Source organism: Medicago sativa, chromosome 1 (genome assembly GCF_051527215.1).
Source record: "Medicago sativa cultivar Bolivia chromosome 1, Bolivia_mono, whole genome shotgun sequence".
Lineage (NCBI taxonomy): Eukaryota > Viridiplantae > Streptophyta > Magnoliopsida > Fabales > Fabaceae > Medicago > Medicago sativa.
This window is the reverse complement of record NC_140749.1, coordinates 28,909,544-28,935,866: the sequence shown is the minus strand read 5'-3', so window position 1 is coordinate 28,935,866 and position 26,323 is coordinate 28,909,544. Positions and strand designations below refer to the sequence as shown.

At 33.4% G+C, this 26,323-nt stretch overlaps 3 protein-coding genes across 53 annotated transcripts; 2 read left to right on the top strand and 1 right to left on the bottom strand.

Annotated features, from left to right (window-relative positions):
* Window positions 1-5,070: 5,070 nt before the first annotated feature.
* Window positions 5,071-7,372, bottom strand: LOC146954078 (protein LIGHT-DEPENDENT SHORT HYPOCOTYLS 4-like). 2 transcript variants are annotated; one of them, XM_085713802.1, is made up of 2 exons: window positions 6,410-7,372; window positions 5,071-5,347 (listed from the first exon to the last, which is right to left on the bottom strand). In XM_085713802.1, the coding sequence occupies exon 1, from the start codon at window positions 7,053-7,055 to the stop codon at window positions 6,411-6,413; it is 645 nt and encodes a 214-aa protein (XP_085569928.1). In that variant the 5' UTR covers window positions 7,056-7,372; the 3' UTR covers window positions 5,071-5,347; window position 6,410. The 2 variants fall into 2 exon arrangements, with proteins under 2 accessions (XP_085569928.1, XP_085569933.1); XM_085713807.1 differs by having other exon boundaries at window positions 5,071-5,344; window positions 6,410-7,287.
* Window positions 7,373-8,789: 1,417 nt separating this feature from the next.
* Window positions 8,790-14,502, top strand: LOC146954077 (transcriptional activator TAF-1-like). 50 transcript variants are annotated; one of them, XM_085713779.1, is made up of 16 exons: window positions 8,790-9,015; window positions 9,595-9,656; window positions 9,929-10,008; window positions 10,123-10,184; window positions 10,282-10,359; window positions 10,477-10,551; window positions 10,644-10,788; window positions 11,129-11,364; window positions 11,589-11,681; window positions 11,982-12,065; window positions 12,509-12,547; window positions 12,664-12,741; window positions 12,913-13,025; window positions 13,525-13,769; window positions 14,272-14,351; window positions 14,443-14,502. In XM_085713779.1, exons 5-10 carry the CDS (start codon window positions 10,306-10,308, stop codon window positions 12,012-12,014), a joined length of 636 nt encoding a protein of 211 aa, XP_085569905.1. In that variant the 5' UTR covers window positions 8,790-9,015; window positions 9,595-9,656; window positions 9,929-10,008; window positions 10,123-10,184; window positions 10,282-10,305; the 3' UTR covers window positions 12,015-12,065; window positions 12,509-12,547; window positions 12,664-12,741; window positions 12,913-13,025; window positions 13,525-13,769; window positions 14,272-14,351; window positions 14,443-14,502. The 50 variants fall into 50 exon arrangements, with proteins under 50 accessions (XP_085569905.1, XP_085569889.1, XP_085569899.1 ...); XM_085713763.1 differs by having other exon boundaries at window positions 12,509-12,570; window positions 12,913-12,973; XM_085713773.1 differs by having other exon boundaries at window positions 12,509-12,570; window positions 12,913-12,982; window positions 13,574-13,769.
* A 530-nt stretch (window positions 14,503-15,032) lies between these two features.
* Window positions 15,033-18,316, top strand: LOC146954076 (boron transporter 4-like). Its single transcript, XM_085713792.1, has 7 exons — window positions 15,033-15,168; window positions 15,394-15,527; window positions 15,915-15,972; window positions 16,161-16,377; window positions 16,485-16,580; window positions 16,945-17,061; window positions 17,703-18,316. Exons 4-7 carry the CDS (start codon window positions 16,375-16,377, stop codon window positions 17,850-17,852), a joined length of 366 nt encoding a protein of 121 aa, XP_085569918.1. The 5' UTR covers window positions 15,033-15,168; window positions 15,394-15,527; window positions 15,915-15,972; window positions 16,161-16,374; the 3' UTR covers window positions 17,853-18,316.
* Window positions 18,317-26,323: the final 8,007 nt, after the last annotated feature.

Genomic DNA, 26,323 nt, shown 5'->3' with positions numbered 1-26,323 from the left:
ATTAGACCACCTAAGGAATTACGGGCTGTAGTTTGAGAAGAGGGTCCTACTTTATTGCTAAATTTAGATTAACACAGTCCTCGTGGATACGAATTTATTTTATTACTTCGATACATTTTTAGTACACTTGCTAAAAGTCTACTAGTTGCTTACAAAAAGACACAAGGTTCAAAAGTAATAAAATCCAACATAAATGCAGTACAAAAGCTGCATACAAAAAGACATAAGGTTCCAAAGTAAGACATCACATAAGTTGCCCAAAAAATATATTATATAAATTGTCATCTAATGTCATGGCCTTCCTATTTTCATCTTTGTATAGCAATGTGAGTTGTTGTTGAATCTCTTGAGCTTGCAGTAGGTTGATAACTTACATCGGGTGTATTTTTACCAAATTATATGTTGCAGAGACACTATTGGTAGCAAGTTAAGTACTTGCAACAACATTTACTTTTCGAGGTCTTCCTCTAGGCTTTCTCTAAGATGATGTAGCAACAGTTTGGGTCTGTGTTGCATTATGACCAACAGGAATAGCATGTGCAAGTTATGCAGTTTGACTTTGAGTGGATGCATTTTGGCTATGATTAGGTGCACTTTGAGTATGATTTGTTTCAACTGGAAACGATGGGCCTCTATAAGAAGCTTTCTTATAACCAGGTTGTTTGCATTTTGAACATCTACCAGTCATTCCTTTTCTACTAACAAGTGAAGAATCTTTGGTTTTCTCATCACCATCTTTGTTCCTTTTCCTTTTCGGTCTTCCATGAAGTCTCCTTAAAGGGAGTGGTAATATATATGGATATGGAGTTGAAACCCGCAAGTTCTTTCCATTTGTTGGATAAATGATAGGATGGTAACAAGCCTCATATGTCTCTACCTTATATAAATTAGGAATAAAATCTTCTGCATCTTGCTATTGCGTGACAACATGGTATTCCAGTAAGCATTTATTTGCTACAAAAAAAAATCTTTTTTTTTTAGACTTAATTGAGGTTATACACTCCATATATACACAAGCATATATACACTAGTTAGAATATGAAGAAATCAATAATACAAAAACTAAAGCTAAACATGCCCACCATCAACATATATCTCACAATGCCAACTGAAGATACTAGATAGCAGATACTAATCACAAATAAGCATTCGATGGTATCACAAAATCTAACAATGAAAATAATATGAACATTGTCCAAGGAGCATAACATGCAAACCAGAACCCGCAATAACCAAACTCGTACTCAAACTGCATGTGGATCTGCAGTTTGGATGGGTTACCACTATGGACCCAAACTATCTGATGTTCACCCTACAAGTTTGTTTATTAAAAAAAGTGGGTCATTTTAAGACACTTGTTAAAATTTTATTCTACCTTGAACTTCTTACCAATTTCCAATTTTTTATTTATTATGTTATTGTATAATACTATAAAATGTCACTAAACATATAAATAAGTAACATTTTTAAATGATACTAATAATACACTAAAATATTATTAAAAAATTAGGTAGCATAGATTTTATTCTTTTTACAAAAATAAAAATAAACAATTTCATTGATAATCAAATTCGTATAGGTATTTCGCTGGTAGTTTATTTTTGGTGGCGGGTTCCATTATATCATATGTTTTTTTGAACAAGTCAAAATGATATATATTAACACAACGAAAGTGACCCCCTCAGCACAAGGTGTGCTAAGGGAAGCCAACAAGAGTTAGTTCAAGTGCAGCAAGCTAAAAACAAAGGCTAGTTGGCTCAAGTAACAATGTAATTACAATGGAATGCCCATACATATAGTGGTGTCGCCACCACTCGTGGTAAGTGTAGTCAAAGTGTATCGATTTAGCCTTTAGCCTTGAGCCTAGAGAGGCATGTGTTTGAGCAAAAAATTAGTTGTAACAACCCGCTCAATGTTTTGTTATGTAGTTGTAAACAAGTGATAAACGTCGCTGACTGAGAAACCTTTGATTGGGTCAAGTAACAAGTTCCAACGATCATTAACACCATCCTTCAAAACAACGTTATGAAACATAAAGCAACAGTTCCTGAGAAGATCCTCCACCCACGCAAATAACCTTCTTTTCCACTACCACGCCTCTCCTCCCTCATCCCACCCTAAGTGTTGCATCTCTGCCACTGTGCACGATGTGTTTTCAGCCAAAACATACAAACCACTGAACCTATCACACAAAGGGACGTCACCTAACCACTTGTCCGTCCAGAAAAAAGTTCTACTGCCATCTCCAACCTCCCTAAAATATTATCGTCAAACCAGCTCCCCACCCCCATGCCTAAACCATCACATATACCCGCCATATTGTGCCACCAAGAAGAACCTAACTTACCACCCTCCTTAAGCCACCCCTTTCTTCCTTGTAACGAGCCTTCAACACATTATACCACAACCCGTCTTTGTCAACCAACATCCTCCAACACTATTTTTCTGATAACGACAATTTGAAATCCCTCAGTAGCCTGACACCTAACCCCCCCCCCCCAATCCTCCTTACTCCGACAAACAGAGTCCAAGTTCACCCAAGATATTTTCCTAAGATCCTCACCCCCCCAGCCCCCAAAAAAAATAAACTTTTAAAAATATATTCGATAGAAGAGATTATACATGTTCACCCTAGTTAACATGCTCTTCTGAAAATTAACTTTTAAGCCAGAAACTTCTTCGAATAATAATAACATAGCTCTCATCGACCAAATATTAGCCCAACTTTTATCCCCAATAATTAAAGTGTAGTTCACAAATTGCAAGTGAGAGATGTGCACTGGGGAGATTACCCCAACCGAGTAACAATGGAGAAGACTCGCATCAACCAACGACCGCATTAAAACATTGAGACCCTCCGCCGCTAAAAGAAATAGAAAAGGTGATAGAGGGTCGCCTTGTCTTAAGCCTCTCTCCAAATGAAATTCATCGGTTGGGCATCCGTTGACTAATACTGAAGTTGTTGCTGAACCAACACATTCTAAAATCCACTAACGCCATATGACTGAAAATTCATATTTTTCATAAGATCGTCCAAATAATGCCATTCCATATAATCAAAAGCTTTTTTCGAAATCTACTTTAAAAAGCAACATCTCCTTATTGAGTTTCCTGGCATCATCTACTGTTTCATTAGCAATGTGGATACCATCTAGAATTTGTCTTCCCTTGATGAAAGCTGACTGAACATGCGACACCACACTCCTAATAACAAGGCACAGTCTGTTAGCAAGGACTTTCGCCAACACTTTATACATACAACCAATAAGAGAAATAGGACGAAAATCATTGAGGCGATGAGGGTTGTCGACCTTTGGAATTAGAGCTATAAAAGTTGTGTTGATTCCTTTGGAGATATTCCCGTTACGATGAAATTCAGTAAGGCATCGCATAAAATCATCCTTAAGCTCGTGCCGAAAACTTTAATGAAACCGAAACTAATGCCATCTGGACTCGGGATTTTAAAGCTATCGCAGTCCTAAACAACATTTTTAACCTCATCCAAGGAAAAGAGGCGAGCTAGCTGCCCAACATCGGTAACACTTAGCTTTGAAAAATTCAAGCCCTCTATCCCATGCCTCTCAACGCGAGAAGACTTGAAGTGATTTGCAAAGTGAGTGAAAACGGTCGAACGAATAAGTTGAAAACTTTCAACTTGAACACCATTGACATTGATCACGGATATTGCATTTGCTCTTCGCCTACCCGACATGATGCCGTGGAAAAATTTGGAATTAGCGTCACCTTCCTTTAACCAGTTTAGACGAGATTTTTGCCAACACATACTGGAATGAACCCGTGCCAAGGAATGTAAGTTAACAGACAAATCGTGAAGTTCCTCCAATTCTTCCTCATTCAAAACCGAAGCCTCCCCTTTTAGGTCCAAAGATGATATGCGGTTCTGAACATCCTTAATTCTTCCTTCCATGTTGCGAGAGTGAGATTGGTGCCACTCCTTGAGGTTTCTTTTAGGTCCATGTTGCAAGTGTAGTATCTATTCTTATCAGTTTAGTTTAATATTATATGTTTGTTTTTCAATTGTTTTTAGTATTTTAAATATATTCAAAACTATAGACATAATCCTCCAAAACTCTTTTAAAAAAAATCTTTTATGATGTGTATAATATGAACCTTTTAAAGTTGATCCATTGATTCCCTAAAAAAAAATGTCCAATGATGGATCTTTAAAAAACCTAGAAGTTATAATTTGACTGAAATTTTAAAGCTCAATCCCATTTTTTCAGCTCTACATCCACAAACCAATTGTCACTCTTGTTACAAAATCATTTTATATAACTCCAAGCTAGTTTAATTAAGACCTTGAACATATATATAAGATTCAAGGAAAACCAATGGCAAAGAATAGATGAATAAATTGTCTATCACCAAGTGCAGTTTGAGTCTTGACTGATTATAACTCCCGGTGAAGCAGGAGAAGTTATGATCAGAGAGTTGCACAAACTCCAAAGAAATATATTTACCTAATTGTATATATAAATGCTACCAATTACATGACAGTTTCAAGCATTGTCCTTTGCAATTCTCATCACTATCTATCTACAGTTGATATATTTATGATGAATGAAAATGAATGAATGAAGACTAACTATATCAGCTACATGAAATCCCTGAACTCAACTTTAGACAGATCAAATAAAGCTACCAGAACGGCCCCCCATGGGATCTGAAAACTCATACACATGAAATGATGATACAGAAAAAAAATAGAATATGTATTAAATGTGTGCATAATGCTAGCTAGCTTGTAACCAGTGGATAATTAAGTGGCATATGTATATATTGTATGGATTTGGCTTGGGTGCAGTGTAATTGCACGCGGTCCGTCATATCTGAATCGTTTTGATAATATCAGACGGTCTAAATTTCAATGCAACATTCTACTTTTTTTTAAATCTAAAATGTTGAACTTGAAATCTAAATTGTCGGATCAGTATCAGACGGTTGAGATGTATTTGACTACGTGTATCATGAGATATGTGATTGCACACCATCCAACTCAATTCTTACTATTGTATAGTTGCAAAAAGTGAAAAAAAGAAGACAAAGAAATTGCAATTTACCGTTTATAAAAAAGACATGAAACATGATCTGCAAATTCATTACTCAGTCATAAATGACTTCACCTTCAAGTACACACAAATTTATTACAAAATGGACCGTGAATAATTGGTCACACAAACTCAAACCCTTTAGTTACTGCTGCTACTACTAACAGCTACTTCAAATTATTTGCTCTCTATCACACTGCTGCTATTTCCCAGCTTTCACTGCAGTTTCCATTGCATATATCACACTGCAGTAATCCCATGTACTGATCTCAAGACTTCTGCATCATAACAAATTATAAACAAAGAATGGTTACACACGTACGGATATGTATGCATATATTTTAGGGTATGCAATTATTGTGTGCAGTGTTACATATGCAACAAGCTAATTAATAGAAAAACCTTGATGAATTATCTATATAAAGAAAATTACACAGGAGTGAAAGACAAGCGGTCAACAAACTGCGTCACTACAACCACAAGATGTAGTTGCGATTGGAGCTAGACATGAATTGCATTTGACTACAATATTTTTTTTAAGGAGCATTTGACTACAATTGATCTCCAAAATATTAAAAACCGCGACGCAGTTGCAGTTGCAGTTGTTAATGTTGTGACTTTTATTTGTACATATTGAGATTTCCTACATTGGGGAAGCTCGCATTCATATAGTTGTCATGAATATCCGAAGTCATTGGATTGACATTGAACGGTTCAAAATTCAAGTCGGATATTTTAGTTTCTAAAACATTCAAATTTTGTATTAAAATTTCGAGAATTTGATCTCGATCCAATGACTCTCAATATGCTAACAGCATGAATGCAGGTTTTTTCCAAGGGCAGAATTTCCTATTTACACCCTTGTATCTATGCACGCATTTGTTTATAAGCAACTTTCCTATTAAAGCTAACTCTTTTTATAAGTAAAAAAGTTTATTAAAGAGAGTATAAGAGATACTCGGAAAATTTGCCTTGTTCAAAAAAAAAAAATAATACTCGAAAAACAAATTAAAGCTAACTAGCTAGTAATGTCAAACTTTTTTAATAAGAATAGGAAAAATATTAGTTACGTTGTTATTAGTAAATTATGTTAGCACTATATATTAAACCCTTAGCTTGCTTCTCAAACTCTTTGGCCCTCCCAGCTCAAATTATTTCCTTTTTTTTTTTTTGCCACCAACAGCTCAACCTATTTCATTGACCAGTATATATTTGGATCCCTATTATCACATCCTACTATAATATATAGAGATTGCGTTATAAACAAATTACACAATATTAATATTCATGTGTTCTAAACTTAAGAATTGAGCACATACTAAGTTATATTGTAAACTTACACTAGTGAAGATCAGTTGTAGTTGCATTATTTGATGGTGGTGGTGGTGGCGGCTGAGGCGGACGCTTGCGCTTCTTTTTCTCATAGCTAATACCTCTAGCTTTAGCTTGAGAATCCCTAACTTCGCGAAGGTAAAGTCGAACAGCACGAGCACCAAAAGGATTAGCTTCTGGCTTCCCACCATTCTCTTCAAAAGCAGCTCTAAGTCTCCCAATGAGTGCATCAAGACTACCCCACGCTTGGCGAAGAGGACAAGGACATGGTGCAGGTGGATTTGGATGTCCATAAAAGGGACAAATCTGAGTGTGAACCTTTGTTTTTCCAAATTGGTCGAGGTAACGCAAGAACTCAAGGACATGAGCTCCACTACAACGTGAGAGTGAAAGTGGTGGTCTATGGTTTCTTAGGTATTGTCCAAATGTGTTCCAATCTCTTCTCTTTTGATTCTCGTATCTACTTGGTGTTGTTGTTGATGTTGTTGATGGTGGTGATGTTGTTGTTGTGGACGAGGATGATGCTGATGTTGTAGATGACGATGGTATGGTCATCGTCATCGATGATGATGGGTTTGTTATGTTGATCATAGGGTTTGTGTTCATCATGTCTTTGTTTTTGGTTGATGATTCAAATTCTTGAAGAGAATTCATGGTTACTTGTTTTTTTATTTTTTTATCTTTCTTTTCTGATCTAGCTTGATTTGGATCTTTAGTGCTATTTGTGAAAATAAATGATAGGGTTTGGTTTTTGAAGCTTGGTAGGAGTAGAAACAAGAAAAAATTAGGAAAAAAAAGAAAAATAAAATTGAACTACGTATATGCTTCAAGAGGTTTTGAGAGAGAGAGAGAGAGAGAGAGAGAGAGAGAGAGAGAGAGAGGGATGAAGGTTGATTTTGAAGATTGAAGGAACATGAAGATAATGTTATAGGTGAAAGAGAGATGAAGATAGGGTAAAAGAACAGTGGAAGACTATAAACTGTTTTCTTATGCGGTTTCTATGTATTCTCCTTTGGTTTTTGTTAACTCCTAGGATGAATATTTTGTGTTCCACTTTTTTTAGAACACAAAATTGAATTTTGAAATGAGGTGAAAAACAAAATTAGTGAGGATAATGGTATTAAGGGAAATACAAAGGATACTTAATCCTTCTTTCATAAAAAAGATACTTAATCCTATTACAAAATGTAAAAAATGCATAGTTATAGTTATACAAGACAACTAATACAAACAATAGTATTGATACATCAATATATGTGATACTATTCAATTTAACGTAAATAATCAGTTTTAAATCATTCAGCTTACCACCTTGGAATATAATTTTATTTCTTCTCACTAAAATGCATCAAATTGTGGCAAGTTGGATGATGGTGCATCAAATTGTTTCTTCTCACTAGAATTTCGAGTTTTTATTTTGAAAATTGACTTTTAGTCTTAAAGAGATGGTTTAAATCCTTTAAGAATAGTTGCAAAAATATTTTTCACTTTATTTAAAAAAAAATTATAAGCAATTAATTTTAATCACATGAAATAGTTATAAAATTAGTATCATCGTTATTAATAATTTTTTCCGTATCATTTTTACTTTTAAAAAAACTTACTATTAACAAAAATCAATTCATTCAAAATTATTTTTGTCATTATAGAATTTCTTTTATGTGAAAAATAAATCGTTTGTAATATAAGGTGTTTTTTTGTTAACCCTATTATTTATTTATTTTTAGTGAAAAGATGTTTAGGAATATGGCAGAAATAATTTCCGGAAAAAGGGAAGCAACTGAGTTTGAATGACTTTATCTCAGTGATTGAGCAAATAGAGAAAAGAGAGGGGTGTAATTGTGAAAGGAAAGAAACATTGTTTTGGCCTTTAGGGTTTTTGTGGAAATGAAAATAGGTTGATAGTGACACTGAAAGATGACTGATGCAGACAGTATAAAGCGTTTTGGTAAAAATATTATATCAAAGAATAACATGATTTTCCTGCTTCTCTCTTTTCTCTTGATTGACAACACCTTTCTTTAAATTACTTCTTTCTCCTTTCTTGTCTGATCTCACCAACTTTACCTTCTTAGAACAAAGAAATAAAACTCATCTCCAATATCATCACACATGCACAGTAATAGTAAGAAGTAGGTCTTTGTTTTGTAAGTAAATCTAACCATTATGGTTACTTTTTCATAAGTGATAATCCCCATAGATATGTTTATAAATCATTTCGTTTCAATCATTGTAAAAGATTATGGCCTCCCGGATCTTATCTACTAAACTAGATAGGAAAATAATAGTCTGTGTTTTTTACGATTTTGCCCTTATTAAGGGCATTTTGGTAAATTGGTAATTGAAGCTCCCCTTGGCTATATATATGTGAAAAGAAAAAAAAGAAAAAAAAAGAAAAGGGTGACAGAAACGGGAACACGGGAGAAAGAAGGGGGGACGAGAGAGAACAAAAAACGATCCTCCCTTCTCCGGCGAAAAACGGCGGCGCCACCAATCTTCACTCAAACATCAACAAAATCAACATGCAATCATCTCACAATCAATAATCATCAAAGGAAATTCTTCATTCAATCAAGGAATCTGCCTCTTCTTCAGTTTTCCTTCATTATCAAAGGTTTGTTTTCCAGAAATTTTATCTGTTTCGGTTGTAATTTTGCTTGCATGTGTTCATAAAATTGTTTTATTGATTATAGGGTTTGATTTCTTGATTTTAGGGTTTGTTTTAGTGATTCAGGTTTGTTGTCTGTTGGGATTAGTTTTGTGCCCTAATTTTGTATTTCACTGTTGAATTTGAATTCAATGAAATTGTTGTTGAATTTCATTAGGGTTATGTTTGATTTGAATTTAATTTGATTTGAAATTAATTTTGTGCCCTAATTTTGTGTTTCACTTTGGTTTGTGTTTTTGATGGGGATTAATAGTAGAGGAAAAGATGGTGAAGGAATTTCTGGAATTAAAATAAAGTAGCCAAAACAATGTTATTAAAGTTTTTGATTAGGGTTGCATGTTGCAGGTTGTTTCTATGATTTTGTGTTCATTGGTTTTTTTTGTGATTTTATGGGTTCGATTATTTTGTTTTTTATTGATTTTCTGATTCTGGATTATGCTAATTAATGTTGTTGGATTATTTTGGGTTTGATTATTTTGTGATTTTTTGATTCTGATTCTGGGTTTGATTATTTTGTTTTTTTAGATGGACAATGAATTTGAGGATGGACAAGCAACTTCTGATATGATGGCAAGCAGTCAACAAAGGTTAATTTAACAGTTGATTATTCTGGGTTTTATTATTCTTTGAATGTACTGTTTTGATTTTCTGGGTTTTGCTTATGTTATTTTTTCGATTGTGTCTGGATTTTCATGTAATTATCCTTCTCAATTCTCAAAGGATGAATTTTGTGAATGATTGGTTCTGATAGATAGAATGTATAGTGTATGATCATTGCATGGTTTTTGTGGTATCTTTTTAACCTAAAAGGGATTATTTTTTCAGTTCTCTGGATTTGATTTAGTTATTTTATGCTTAGGCATGAACGGGAAGAAGAAAAACGAAGAAAGAGCGTAAGGAGCCCTAAATTTTTTGTAGCTTCTGTGAAATCTTTTCAAGGTTATGAGTCCTAATTATTCTTTTTAAATATTCAGCCCAGTTTCCATTTATGCATTTTTCTTAATTATTAGTCCTAATTTTAGTTTTTTTTCACGATTTGCACTGATTCGACAGTCATCAATGAATTTATGAAAAAGTGAGATGCGGAAGAGGCTACTTTCCGCAGAAATGCAAATGTGAGTTTCCTCATTGTTTTATGTCAATTTGGATCATTGTTTTATTATCTTAAGTAAATTCATTATTAATATAAATGCCTCTGGATCTTATTAAAAGGAAAATGCTTCTTTGAGTGCCTTAATGGACAAGGGAAAACAACCCTTAGTAACAGGATCTGCTAATGTTTTTTCAGAGGTAACAATTCCAATGTTGTGATGTTTTTAAAAATATTTAAACTGTAGTTTGTTAATAGGTTGTTAACAGATTTTCTTAAATATAGTGTATCTGATTGTCTTGAATATCATTATTCAGGATGTTATCTGCTTATCAGAACCTGTTGATAAGGCAAAAGGCTTAACTGTTGCAGAGAGTTTTGGGATTTCACAGGTTAGTAATTAGCCTAAATGTTATTTTATTGTGTCTTATTGTTGCTTAAGTCCATTAAATTGACTCCAAGTGTTTTCATTGTTTTGAAATAGGATTTGATGTCTAGATTTGGTACTGCTGCTGCACAGACTACTGAGTCTGTGTCTGATCATGGTAATACAAAGAAGACTGGTGCTGCTTATGATCAGGCTAATCAAACAAGAAGGAAAAGAAGCCGTGAGGGAACACCAACCACTGGTATGACTCTGTTCTTCACCAAGTGTCACATCTTGATGAACAATAGAGTTGTCATGGGATCACAATTGTACTTGTGTTATCATCATGATGTCAACCACTTTATTGAGTAGGGTCTTGATAAGTTGAATGATATTATATCATTGTTGCTCAGTAAGGGGTATATTGCTCAGGTTTTTAACTTTGCAATCAGATTCAGACACGTTGTAGATTCTAAAGAGTGGTCTCTTACCCATATTTCCGACTTCATACCGTATCGATTTTGGAGTCTTATGCTAGAAATTATAATTAAATGTCATATTCCCAAAATATGATAGATATGTTTTCTCTACTATTTAAGCAGATGGAGAAGGGAAAACTCATACACAAGGTAGTCAAGTTTCCAAAGAAATCGCAGTTTCTGATAAGATGATGGCAGTTACCCCTGCTGGTGTCGCAGGTCAATTAGTTGGACCTGCAGTTTCTTCAGCGATGACCACCGCGCTGGAGCTGAGAAATTCTTCCAGTGTTCATACTAAAACAAATCCCACAAGTGCCGCTCAACCTTCTGTTGTATTGCCTCTAGAAGCTTGGCTACAGGTACGGTAACATATAATTCATCATAACAGTTTAAATACTCTATAGTATTTAAATTCAAGTTATAATCTATAAACCCTAAACTTTAAGTGTTAATAGAAAGCCTGTGCAGCCGCTCGCATAATTGGCCTAACTCTGATAAAATGTTACATTTTTTTGTTTGCATTGTTAATATACTAGAGATTATTAATGTTTTAGACTCTTTCTATGTAATTCATATGTCTCAGCTTTCAAAATCTTCCACCATGCCGAACTTGAAGAAGCTACTAACCAGTTTGACACTTTTCTGGGGTCCGGAGGGTTCGGCAGAGTCTACTATGGTAAGAAGCTGCAAAGGTATCTGCAAATTTTAATGACAAAATGATGACTGTACACTTAAATTGTAGTTCAATAACTTGGTTTTTTTTACATAGTAATTTCCATTCGTTACGATCTCTAAACAGCTGATAGAAACTATAGATAAAAGAAAAGTATATAAAAGTTATATACAAATAGTATTGATAATGGAAATGGTAATTATATGAAGGGGTACAATAAGGCTTATATAGTCAATGAGAATAACTAATGAGTGTGACTAACTTTTACATTTTCTGACCGCATTTCATTGTATTTATGTTTAGGAAAACTTAAAGACGGTAGAGAGGTTGCAATAAAACGCTATGATTGAAGGGATGATGTTTGCATATGATTAGTCCTTTGAGTTTGTGAGTAATGAATTTTTGTCGATATTGTAAATGGTTTAAAGGATATAAACTTAGTGTGGGCCATAATTTGATTAATGGAAATTAATAATCATGTAGAAATAGGGAGTATACTACAATCAAGGAGGTTGTTTAATATTGGGAGTTTGTTTAATATTTCGAGGTTGTTTAATATTTGGAGCTTTTATTTACTTCGGAAGAATGTCAATTAAATTGAAGAGTTTTATGGGAATGTTTTGTTGGTGAAGCCTTACCTTGGTATCTGAAGCCTATTGTTCTGCAACATTATTTCATAACATTATTAGTAGTTTCATAACATTATTAGTAGGATGCCTAATTGATATCTTCCTATAACATTATTCAGTGCACATTAAGTCATTTACTGATATGCTTTCAAATTTTGGATGTTGTACATTTAAGTCAGTCTGATATGATTAAATATGCAGATACAAAAAGGCGTCCCGCACAAAATCGAGAAGCTGCACGTAAGAGCCATCTGTGAAAAAAGGTTTTTATGTTGTTTACAAATTGATGAATATGTCAGATGAGTAATTATTAGTGTCGATGTACTGATCAAGTCATTTCTGACATTGCCTTACAGGCTTATGTGCAGCAGCTAGAATCGAGTCGTTTGAAGTTAGTGCAGTTGGAGCAAGAGCTCGAATGTGTTAGACAGCAGGTGCGGGGAAGATGAGTTATTATTTTGCTAAACACGACACTGTGATTTTGACACAATTTGGAGCTTTAGTGAAATGATAGTCTCACATTGATTTTACTAAACTCCATGTCAATTCAAACATGCATTTAAATTGGAATTATATGATATTCTAATTAGAGTACCTTTGTGCAGGATTATGGAAGAGGAGAGCAACTCCAATTTGGCGAATCAAAGCGCTACCCCTAAGAGCAAAGTTTGTCCTGTATGCCGGAAACTTATTCATAGAGTAAAAAGATTATTCAACAGTTAGGTTCATATTGCTGTATAATATAGAAGTTTTATAGGTCTCTAAAACTGCACGGTAATTGCGATTTTAGCCGTATTGGATATATTTTGCTGCAATAAATTGTCCGCAATATCACTAGGCTGTAATCGCAATTCAGAACTATGGTTACTGAATATGCTTACAAATATGCAGATTGATGTATGAGGATTACATATAGTCAATAGTTAGATTATGATTATGACATTGAGTTCATTTTATTTATGGCAGCAAGCAATATATGTCGATATTTTGTCGCCTCTAAGCTTGAAAGATTAGTCTTAGAAAATTGTCTTCTACTTTTGACAATACAATTAGCACTTTGTTTTAGAATTTGTTGATCCTGCTTATTTTCTCATTTTGATACTTGATATCTTGGTAATCATCCTGTTTCTGCATTTTTGGCTGCATATTTTGCAATTCTAATTTGACAAATTATGTTGTTTCCAACAAAGCCTAACCTTCCTCTAACAATATTACAGGTTCATAATTATGTGGATGTACATGTTTGACACAATAGTTCATTTACAGTTAAGTTAAAAAGTCATTTGAGCGGGGAATCATGCCTCTGAGAGATTAAAGTGTGGTCTATCACCATTCAAAGAGAGAAGACGAAGAAAGAAGAAAGAAGGACCGGGGAGAAGAGAGGGAAGAACAATGAAGAGAGAAGAGGATTGGTTTGTTTGAGAAGAAGAGAAAGAAAAAGGATTGGGATTTTTAATTCAAGGTGATTTCTTTATTTTTACAGAATTTTTTTTTGGTTAGGGTTTAATTTCTTTGTTTTCTTTTGATCAATCTGATATCATGCATGTTTAAAGTTTTGTTTTTCCAGAATTTTTTTTGGTTTCAATGGTGATTAGAGTTGGATTTCTCAAGAAAGTTGTTTTATTGATTTTAAGGGTTTGATTTTTTGGTTTTGTTTTGTTGAAGTTGTTGGCTTTATTGTTTGTTGATTTTGTGTTCACTTCTTTTCTTCCTTTTCCTCCCCAACCGAACCCTAAACCCCAATTTTATATTTTGTGTCAATTTGTGCCTTTTAATTTATTTGTTGCATGTCTGTAACATTGAAGCTTCTGGGTTTGTTGTTTGGTGTACTTTTTTGGAATTGGTTTTGAATTTGTGTTATTTTTGTAGTATTTATGTTTTATTCATTTTGTCTTATTTGGCAATAGATTTATTTTTTACCTCAGTGTTGTCTAATATAGTTATTTATGTGTAAACTGTTTCAGTGGCTTTCAAGTTGTCAAAGAGAAAACCTGATGGCAACCTGCATATGCTCCATAGTATACTGTTTGGGAAGAAAACAAAGGTGATGTTGCTGACATATTGTTTGTTTTTGCTGACTTCCATTTCTGGCCAGGTTTTTGCTAACACCTCTGCTATTCCTGAATGGTTGTCAGGTTAACAATCAATTGAGGAATATAGGCCAGTTTTATGGTTATGCGTGGGCTAAAAATGAGGTACTTTTCTGTTATAATGTTGTATTATATTCATAACAATAGATATGAATCTTTGTGAGTCGTTGTGTTTATGTTATCTTTCATTAAAAACATGATGATCTGATCCGTATGGCTGATATTAACCTGCAATTAAATCTACATCTTCACAACTATTGGCAGAAAAAACAGAGAACAAGGGTAAAGGAGAGGATCGACAAATTTGTGAAAGAAAAATTGATTGTCTTCTGCGCTGTTCTTAATATTCCAATAAACAAGAGTAGTGTGAAGAAGGTACACATTCATATATCATTTTTGAATCCAAAGGAATTCAAGTACCACTTCTAAAATGGTATATAAATTTTCTAACAAAACATGTTTTCAAGAGGAACTGTCTGCAAAGCTGTTGGTGGTGTTGGTCATGCTTCTCAACAAAGCAAGAAGTCATACAAGAAAGTTTACAAAAATAGGTGATGATTATAATAGCTTGGAACAGGTAACTATCTCTAATTATTCAAAAAGGTCCCATTTTTTGACATTAAGCTCTTAAGTATGACAAACAACAATATTCAGGTCTTGAATAATTTGGAAACATTCAAATTTTTCATTAGGTGAAAATGATTGCATGGCTGATGGGAGTTCTTGGCATATTTGCAATTATTGATTGGTAGTTTGCAAATAGATGACATTGTAATGCGTCTGCTCTTTGTTGGGATTTTGAGTTGCACATCTCTCATTTCAATGTTTTCTTCTCCATTGTTTATAATTGTATATATTGCAAGCTGTTACTTTTTATAGTAGCGTGTGTATATCTTTTGTGAATTTTAATGAGTATTAGTTTATCCTTAAAATGGAATGGAAAAGAAAATTATGATGATAGTTTATGTCTAACAAAGGTTTGCCTATGCTATGCAGTTGAGCCTCCAAACACTGAGCAAGCTTTAAAATGGTCGTATAAAGCTTCCGAAGGTGGTAATATCCGGGCTCAGTACCAACTTGCTCTCTGTCTTCATCGAGCTGGTGGGAATAGAAGCAATATAAGAGAAACGGTTGGTACTCTATTCATTTTCTCTACGACAATTTTTAACTACAAATAATCAGGGAAGGATTAAAAGCTGGGAAACCTGCATGGTTTAATGTTTGAGAGTTGACGTATAATATTGCATATATTTGGTTCTTTTATTATCATAATATTATCTGTCGATGCTTGCAATTTTGTATAATGGATATATTTTTGTTATCTTATATTTCTATTTGAGTGATTTATATTGCATATGTAACTATGTGAGTGATTTGTATTTCTATTTGGCATTTGTTAAAGGAAATAAGGGTTGATAGTTCTTTTACTCTTAACTGTTATGGTATCACTCTTCAAATTATGTATTCATTTTTCCTTGGTTTTTTTAATATTGAAATTATTCATGGATTGTTTGTAGGTGATTTATGCTCAATTTTTTGTCCCAAAAGCTATGGAGCAAGACTACTTTTGAAATGGTTAGTGTATACTTTTCTTGGCCTGATAATGAAACTCATGTTTTCTCAGATCTTTGAAACATTTTTATGATTTACGGTTACCTTTCGACTGATTGCTATTATTTAAAAATGCATTTTCCCATGTTCATTTGTATTCAACATAAAATTAAATTGTGATATAACCATAAATTTATTTGTGAAATATGCAGGTGTATGCTGAGAAATATGTTGTAGATCAGGAAGCATTCATTAAAGATTATGCTGAAGCACATGCCAAACTCAGCAACCTTGAGCAAAGTGTTGAGTTACTGTTTTGTACATTTTCATATGGGTGTGCTTATTATGTGACTACTGGCACAACAAAAGGAATTCAATCTCAAGAAACCTTCGGTGTATCACTATGACATATTGTTACTAGGATTCATGGTATATATTTATATTTTATATATAATATCTTGTATGGAGATGTTTAATTGTCACTCACATTAATGATACCAGCAGAACTAATGCTTTTCTTTGAATCAAACATTTAGACTTTGCTTTGTGGACTAATTGGTTTGCCTCCTTCAAATGGAGTTCTGCCTCAATCCCCTATGCACACTAAGAGTCTGGCTGTTCTCAAGAAACAGGTGTGTAAATGAGTATTGATAATTGTAATTTTGTATTGAGTAGCAAGATTGAATTTGATATTAGGGGTTTGTTTGGATTGACTTATTTGAGCTTATATATTGGTATAAGCATTTGCGAGACAGTTTGAGAGAGATTATGAAAACAAATTATGACATACAAATAAGCTGTTTTCTGCTTACTTTCATAAGCTCTCAAGGATAGCCTGTGATCACATGTTACATGGTATTTGAAAATAATTTGACTTTTATCTTTTTTTTTTATAGATAAAATTTATATGATAAGTGATTATGCTATAAACTCTTGATTAAGTTGTTTATATACACAAAGCCTGAATATGGTGATTCATTTTCCTTTGAACGGTAGTTGATCCGGAGAAAGATGGTTAAATGTGCCAAGGAAAGCATAGGGAAGAAAGCTAGCAACTCTAGAATATATGAAACGATGCAAGCAGTGTTTATAGAAATGGATAATGATCCTAATGTAAGCCTACACATTCTGATCCTCTCATCCTTTTGCTAATAAATATATTCGGCAATTGTTATATATGTTTTTTATTATTAATTCATATTATATTTTGATCTTTGCCCCGTCCTATAAAATTCTGGTTCTGAACCTGCTGACACGGACGTCAAACACGACACGAATAATAACTAAATTACTAATTGTTCCTGAGCATGGTTCTGAACCTGCCCTTGGATTTGATTTTGTGAAATTGAGTGAGAGGACATAAAAAATTAGGTTGTTTTGCATGATTAGAAATTCCCCCAAATGAATGCATTGATTTTTTATTGTTATTATTTGATTTTCTATGTTTCTATATGTTTTCTATTGGACTGAAATGACAAGAATTGCTCAAAGTATAATCTGTGGGAAAGTATAACATCGTTGTTAAGAATTGGTATCAGTAGGTGTGATGGTATCTATGGATTAAATTCTTTTTATGTACAAGTGTAAATGTAATTGGTACTTTTTCTATAAACCTTTCTCATGGCATCCTGTATCTTTGAGTATTTAACTTTAATAAGTGTGACTTCTGTAATTACTTTTGTTTAAACATTACGAGACTTATAGGCTAATATGAATCATTTGTACGGGATTCTCCTATGCTACATCCTGCACAGCAGTACTTGAAATTGAGATCTCTTGGTGCTCCTGCGGCTCTTCTTTCATTACCAATGCAGGGAGTTTTTCGAGGATTTAAAGACACTAAAACTCCTTTATATGCCACTGGTATGTATGCCTTGACAAACTTCAATTGTTATTTGCTATAGTTCTGATGGATCTGCTACAAAAGAGCCAAAGCTGGTTGATTCAACCAACAAAGATGATGTTGCCGCAGTTGATTCAGCTGTGACTCCAACTAGCAAATCTTTGGGAAAGCGATCTGCTGATAGCGTCAAATCAGCAGATGATATTGTTTTGATTGATTGTGACAAAAGAGCCTAAGCTGGTGCGTGTTAAGGTTGAAGCCGATGAGTGAAGTCTCTTGAAAGATTATCGAGTTTTGGTTGTGTTGCTGATGTCCAAGTCCATTGTCCTTTCATTTTGTTTTGTTTTTTCTTTTAATTGCTGCATTGAAGTTTTCAGTTATGTTTTGCTGCTGCCAGACTTATGGTGTTTTTATGTATGACATTATCAGTTTATAGTATTTTGTTTCCGTTAATGATTGTTTTCGAATTATAAGTTGTGCACAGAAATTTCTCAATCAATTGAATTATGGTTTTGTGTTTTGAAAGACCTGTTATACTTTTCATTTATTTCTATTGCGCATAATGTATATGAAGGCTCATTTATATGTACTTCCAACTGTGCAAATACAGTAGAAGACTTACAGATTATCAGCACAATCTAAATTCTTAGACAGGTAAGATCCTGATGTAGTAAACCTCAAATATGTTTTGTCCATTCAATGTTCCTTGATGCTTCACTAATAGTGACGTATTATTCTAGCAAATAAAATCAATCCCTTGGCAATTGTAGCATAATAATTTGTCATGGCCATGAAACTTATGATTGTAAATACATTGCAATTATGGGATTTGATATTGAGTGATATGATTCCTATTTATATGCAACCCTCTGCTCTGTAACATATGCGGAAAATAAGGGTTTGATACTAATTGATTCAAGTTAATTCTATTTTATTATTTTGCATTATGTAGTATATATTTTGTGGATGATAGGTTTATTCTTAAAACTTTTGATTAGTGAATCCCTTAAAAAAAAAAAAAAAGTACTCACTTGTAGGAGTACTCTAAATATTGTGTTATGGTTTATAATTATCTGTCATTTCGCAATCTATCCGTCCGATATAATATTTTGTCAAAAAAGTAGCTAACCCCCGTGCGAAGCACGGGTTTGTAACTAGTATGTAAAAGAAAATTGAATAAAAAAATATTGATGTTTCTAGTTTAAACTTTGTGTGAAATACACCAATTCTTTTTAGAGGAATTTTTTTAGAGTAATGATATTTTGACATCCATTTGATGACAACTTTGTTGACAATCTTGTTTTTCTCACTTCTTATTGGTCAAAAACAATGGAGAGAGAAAAATGAAGAGAAAGGATAACAACATTATGTGAGTATGAGAGAGAAAGTTGTTCAAAAGTTGTTAAAAAGTGGTTGTCAAAATATCATTTCTCAAATTTTTATATCATTTTAGAGAAATGTTATTTGTACAAGCATTTTATGATAATTTTTGAACAACTTTCTTTCTTATATTCATATTATGTTTTCACTCTTTTTTTTTTTTTGCTATTGTTTTCAACCAATAAAAAGATAAAAAAAGAAGATCATCATCAAAGTTGTTACCAAATGGTCGTGCAAATATCACTACTTATCATTTTAATAGATATTAAATTAGTGATATATGACGGTACAACAATAAACGTGTGGGAGTTAGCTTGAGATGTGGATACTCGAGCTAACGCATGAGTGATCTCATTCATTTATCTCTGAATAAACGAGAGTTTGGAAAAAATAAAGCTTAATTGTATGTTTGGTCCCTTAATTTTATTTTAGGTTTTAAGTTGGTCTCTTATATTTTTAAAATTTTAAGTTGATCTTTTATGTTTTAAAAGTTTCAAGTTAGTCCAAAACGTTACTCACATTGCAATTGGTTAGTCTCTACCATCACATAATATTGAGTTTAAAAATAAAAATAAAAAATGTTTTAAAACTAATTTTGTAAATAAGTTAAACTCCAACATCGATATTCTCAACCCAAATCTCTAAACGGTTGATGACAAGTCATTTTACGTTATTCTTAACATGTTTTTCCAATCATTCACTAGGTTTTAGCAGCCAAAAGGAGAAGTATTAGAACGATTGCCTATAATTTTTGAACTTTTGTAATGTTTTTTATATTTGAGTCTGTAATTCTAGTTTTCCTAAAACATAGCAATTTTAGGGGTTTTTGAAGTAATTCACGAAGAAATCGTGCAAACCGACAAATCAAGAACAACCAAAGATATGTGAAGACTTTCGAAAGATCAAGAATGAAGATTCAATCATTACAAAAACTTATGGTTACTTTCTCAAAAAAAAAAAAAAACTTATGGTTACTTTTTTTGTTTACAAGTGCTAATCCCTATAGATATGTTTATAAATCATTTCGTTTCAATCATTGCAAAAGCTTATGGTCTCCTTTTTTTTTTTTTTTTGTTTACAAGCTTATGGTCTCTTTGATCTTATATGGAAAAGAAAATTGAATAAAAAAAGGGTTAAATAATTTTTTTATAAATATATATTAATTTTTGTTTTAATCTTTTTTAAAAAAATTCTTTAACTTTTAGTTACTAAAATTTTTCCATCACTATTGTTGATTTTTAATGAAATTGTACTTAAATGTGTAGAATATTAAAAGAATCTCTTAAAAAAAATTAGAACTTTTTGACAAAACTTGAATTAAATATGAATTTTTAAGCGCCAAAAGCATAAACATTCATGTTTAATTTATTTTTAATAAAACATTCTAAATTTTTTTGGGACAGTCTTATAATATTCATAATATTTATGCAAAATTTCATTAAAAAAATATGAAATTTACACATGAGTTGACTTAAAAGGAGGGATCAAAAGTGGTGATTGAAAACTTTTGGTGGATTAAAAAACGAAGAATTTTTTTAGGGAAACTAAAACAAAAAATTTATACATTTATAGAGACTAAAAACATATTTAAACCAAAAATATATATTGATGTATCTAGTTAAAACAGAGTCAAATACATCAATTTTTTTTAGAGGAATAAACTTATACCATTTCATTAGATATTAAATTGGTGATACATGACGTATATCAATAAACGTGTGGGAGTTAGTTTGAGATGCGGATAATCGTGCTAACGAATGAACGACCTCATTCGTTTGTCTTCGAATGAACAGAAGTTTGGAAGAGATAAATTACAAGAATGAATGCAAGCATCCATAATGAGCCCAAGCTCTTTGATATCACTGCCATCTCTCACAAAATAATAAGTGACTATCTTTGAATCGACTTCGAAGTCAACATTTGCCAATTTTAAATCATTGGTACACATTATACCATGATAATGGACCAGCGTTTCCCCTATTTTTACAGAGCATTGGGGGGACAAAATACATGATTTGGCCAACACGTAACAACCTGTGTCATCCGGGATACACATTCCAATACCTATTTTATTGTGGGAAGACAAAAACGATGCATCTATGTTACACTAAAGTCTCCCAATGATCAGTTTCTTGCACCTTGGCACCCATGGTGTCGTTGGACTTGGTTGGACAAACATGTACTATTTCTATTCACGCGTCCAACCTCATTCATGTCTTGCTTTCGGAACACAATCTTCCATTCCTCAAGGAGGTGCTTCGCTCGCTCCGCTATGTGGCTGTAATTTTCCACTACGTGTTGCCATAGTCATGTGTTTCTTTTTCCAAATGCTCCAAAATATAGTGACCATAGACTCTGCTTGGTTAGTCATCACCTATTGCAAGAGAGTGAAAATAATAGTTTCCACGTTGTTATATTGTTGTACTGCTAGCTCAATATCACCCCAAAAACCATTAACGAGTAGGGCAAGTAACTCCCCTACAACTTAGTTTTGCACGAGTAGGGAAACAATCTCTACAAATCTACCATATAAGGTTTTTCACCTTTGGATGTACCTTAAGCTTCCAAACATTACTCCAATACCCAGGTCTTCTAATGTGAAAGTTATCAACAATATTCTCAACACATAATCCGTAAGCACTTCTGATTGAATATAGACCATTCTTTTCCAATTTCCAGACCAACTTATCTTTGATAACTTGATGAAATAAAGGAGTCTATAAGATAAGTAGTACTACTTTAGGATCAAATAAATACTGCAGTATGTCTCATTCGACGTCTTATTCTCATGGTAGATAATATTGCTTACCGTAAAATGTTGAAGTTGCGCACTCATCGAGCTTGCAGTAGATATGTTTGTCCCTTTTGGCAACCATGGTTCCCCAATAATGGGGATGTTAATGCCTGATCCAATCCTCCACCGATACCACCTCAAATAAAAAAAATTGCACTAAAAATACTTCACCAAACATAACTTAGATTATGTTGAAGCTTAGAGCCAAGGTAGGTGCTTATAGGAAAGTACCTTACTTTAAAGACACAAAATAAAATGCTAATAGATTCGTTTAGGAATTTCCACTCTTGTGTACCAATCATTGCTACATTAAAAGTTGTAAGATCTTTGAAACTCATATCACCATGATTCTTATAATGAACAAACAATTTGTCACAAGACATTGATAAGTGCCAGAAATCAGTTAAATAACATATATATTTTAGGCACTTTAGTTACTTGTTTTACAAGTTATCTCCTGAAAAGCTCCAAAATAATGGACAAATATTCCTTTGTGCTTTTTATATCTAAAACCAACCATTTGTGTAGGAATTTACTTGCTAAGGGACTTAAAGAGAAAGAAAGAAGAAAAGAAATTCAACTAAGCTCACCATGGCGAGCCCACAGCGAGCACAAGGTGATGATAGGAAGAAAACACCCAAATTTTGAATTCCACGGTGTGGCCAAGCGAGCCCATGGCGAGAAGGATCACCACATCGAGCCTACAATGAAGACAACGCGAAGATAGGCAGAGAGCATGGATTTCCACCAAAACAGGGTGTGGCTAAGCGAGCCCGACCGTCGCCATGACGAACAAAGGCGGTTTCTTGGCCACTTTGCTGATGTGGGAGAAACCCACTGGTGAAGAAAGCTTGGCTCGCCACAACAAGTCTGTCATCGCTCAACTAGCAGGCAATTTTCAAAAAGGGTATAAAAGGCTTCAAGTCATTTCTAGCTGAGTTTATCACACACTTTTGGAGAGAGATAGAGTGAAATACATGGAAGAAGCAAGGCAAGAGAATTTTAAAGGTGGATTCGACAAGATTCATTGAGAAATCATCATCTTGATGTTTATTCTAATCCTTTCTTCTCATTTTTGCAAGGCTACCATGACAATGAGTAGCTAAATCTCATTTGTTCGGATTAGATATAATTGACAAATTCAGTATGTATACCTTTTGATTTTAGCAATATATGATTCCAGTTGTTCTTTGATATTGATGTTATCCTTGTTTTTTATGCTTAAATCATGATTTGAATTGTTATTGGGAAATACTTTTTGAATCTAGACATAGGATAATCATCTATTGAACCCTAAATGCTAAAAATGGATTTGGGTTTGATAATCATCTTAAGTATCAAATCTTAATGTTATTGTATTGTTTAATAGGCTGAGAAATCGTCGATTAAACAATACGATTGAACCCACGACATTATTTAGACATAAATGATGTTCGTTGAGTGATACGTGATAATATCGATTAATAACTAGTGTCCATATGATTGATCAAGAGAATATATGTGAAGTTTGGTCAATAAAGTCTAATCCCATCAGTTTTATCTCTCTGTTCAAATCCAGTTTATTTATCGCATTAAAGTTTGATTAGGTTTAAGAAACAAAAAATTTACAAACCAATTAAAACGATATTAATTGTTGAACGGCTTACAAATTTCGCACTAGTCCCTATGGAAATGATACAAAATTACACTCACTTTTAATACTACATGAGACATCCAATGCAAGCCCTTATTAGTGGCTGCATCATCTTTTTAATCTCATCACTACGAGTGTTCAGAAGTTGGAGTTTACTCATTACACACGATGAATAGACTATATCATTACCTTTCACCTTGCTTTAGATATGCACTTACTACTTTATGAATCGATTTTCTGCCAAACTATATCTTTGATGAATCTAAATGTTGTTTTTTTACTCTTCCCTACCATGAACATGAGGGCTAGATATTTTCTCTTTCCCGTCACTGCTTGGACACCGAGAATATTTGTCATAAATTTTTGAACTGGTTGTTGCGCATTTCTAATACAAAATATTTCAAATTTGGGGAGACTAATATGTCATAACAATTTATTTCATGACAAGTTCAAATTATAACTAAAATACAATAAGAACATTCCAACAAACACTTGCCATGAAATACAAATGAAAGACAATAGCAGCATTCCAACAAACGCCGACACCATGGAGGTCTTTTCGTGCTTATACAACTCGAGCTAAGGGTGACAAAACTTCTATGCAAATAATAAAAATATACTCTTTATCGTAAACCTCTCATCGGAATGATAGGGCCAATGATGTCTTTGTTGGAAATCACTAAGTATGCAACTGATGGCATATTATCTTACTAATTTATTTTCTCAATTTTATTGAGTCAGTTTAGTAGACAATTTAGTCATTGTAGAGAAGTTTTAGATATGCCTATAAATATAGCTCCATCCACAAAAAAATATTCATTAAAAAATTGGCAGTTCAAGAGGAAGGCTAGCATCTAGAGCATCAAGGAGGAGTCTCACACCTCAACTTTTGGGGGTTTTCTTCATCCAACATATCAAGATCAATTGACGATCAAAGGAGAATCAAAGTTCGAGTGCTATAGATTGAATGGGATCCAAGGGTTTGTGTGGCTCATGCAATGATTGAGGAGGCTCTAAGATTGATCGACTCATTGCATTTGTTGATCGAGAGTGGTTATCGTTGAGGGTTGGAGGTTGAGTCTTGTGAGACAAAATCATTACATCAAGAATTATTAAAGGATAGGGTTCTTGGTTCAAGTCTCCATGAATAATATTGGTGTAAACATTTTCATAAACAATTGATATTCAATATTCAACAAAACTTCATTGACTTTGGTTTGTGAGAGTGGATTAGCCCACTGGTGTGGGTGAACCGTTATAAATTTCTGTGTTATTTCTCTCTATCTCTTAACTCTTTAAATTTGTATTTTGAATTTATTCAATTGTGGGCTTGCAAATTATTTTGTTAAACATGTAATTTTTTAATGATTTAAAATAGGAAAAAGCTAATATGCACGACACCAACTGTCGTGTGATTTACACGAACACGTTTTCTTTCTATTAAATTGTATTTTGACACCCGTTCTTTTGCATGCTACCCACCAGCCACCACCAAACTTGCTTCAAGCTTATTTTCAAACTTGCTTCAAACTTGTTTTATCTATAATTCCGTTCGACTATGACCATTGCCGATTCCTCTAATTTTTTACATCCCATCCTCATGGCTATAGTGGTTGAATTGCTGATACACAGACCTGCTAGTGGCAGAGAACCAGGAGAGATAGGCAGACGGGTTCGTGGGGAGAGAGAAACAACACTGTAAAACGACGACGGCGAGAGGCAACAATGGAGAGGACAACCAGAGGAAACAATGAAGATGGTGACACGGCGATGAGAGGCAACGACAACGACATCAAGGATGGGAGACAATGGCGCAATACGAGACTATGAGAATATGGAGTAGTGGTTGTAGTGTGTCTCTATCGGTATCTTTGAAGACAACAACCATGGCGGCAATGATAACTACATTAACATAGATAAGCTCTACTGAAGAGATCATGCCAGCGGTTTTTAATTGTTTGTTTTAAATAACAAATAACAAATTTGAGTAAAAAAAGGAAATAATGGATAAAAATGGGAAGTGCGCGTGACTGATAAGTGTGTCGTGCAATTCGTGGGGTGCTGTATGTCGTGTCATATAGCAGTTCTCTTTAAAATAAGCAGAATTGAGTGTTGAATCTTAACAAAGATTCAATAGCATCAAAAGGGGATCTTAGAATCCATCTTACATATAACCCAATTAAATCAATTTTATTTTATTGTCATTTACTTATTTATAATTCAATTTTGCATAGAATAAGTTTTAACAAGATAAGTGCTTATCCAAATAAGTGATTATCAAATCTTAGCTTATCACACAATAACTTCAAATTAAGTAATTTTATCAATCATTTAACTTAGCCTATTCATTTAAGGGTTAAATTTGGTCCCTATAAATATGTCAACTTAGTTTTGCACGAGTAGGGAAACAATCTCTACAAATCTTCCATATAAGGTTTTTCACCTTTGGATGTACCTTAAGCTTCCAAACATTACTCCAATACCCAGGTCTTCTAATGTGAAAGTTATCAACAATATTCTCAACACATAATCCGTAAGCACTTCTGATTGAATATATAGACCATTCTTTTCCAATTTCCAGACCAACTTATCTTTGATAACTTGATGAAATAAAGGAGTTTATAAGATAAGTAGTACTACTTTAGGATCAAATAAATACTGCAGTATGTCTCATTCGACGTCTTATTCTCATGGTAGATAATATTGCTTACCGTAAAATGTTGAA

What these genes read in the sequence shown, in the direction of transcription:
- LOC146954078 (XM_085713802.1), bottom strand. Translation starts at nt 7,055, where the DNA reads ATGAATTCTCTTCAAGAATTTGAATCATCAACCAAAAACAAAGACATG.
- LOC146954077 (XM_085713447.1), top strand. Translation starts at nt 10,306, where the DNA reads ATGGACAAGGGAAAACAACCCTTAGTAACAGGATCTGCTAATGTTTTT. An exon ending in CTGCTAATGTTTTTTCAGAG is followed by an intron (nt 10,360 to 10,476) that starts GTAACAATTCCA and finishes ATCATTATTCAG; the next exon opens with GATGTTATCTGCTTATCAGA. An exon ending in GTTCGGCAGAGTCTACTATG is followed by an intron (nt 11,682 to 12,508) that starts GTAAGAAGCTGC and finishes TTAAATATGCAG; the next exon opens with ATACAAAAAGGCGTCCCGCA.
- LOC146954076 (XM_085713792.1), top strand. An exon ending in TGGCTGTTCTCAAGAAACAG is followed by an intron (nt 16,581 to 16,944) that starts GTGTGTAAATGA and finishes TTTGAACGGTAG; the next exon opens with TTGATCCGGAGAAAGATGGT. An exon ending in AAATGGATAATGATCCTAAT is followed by an intron (nt 17,062 to 17,702) that starts GTAAGCCTACAC and finishes CATCCTGCACAG; the next exon opens with CAGTACTTGAAATTGAGATC.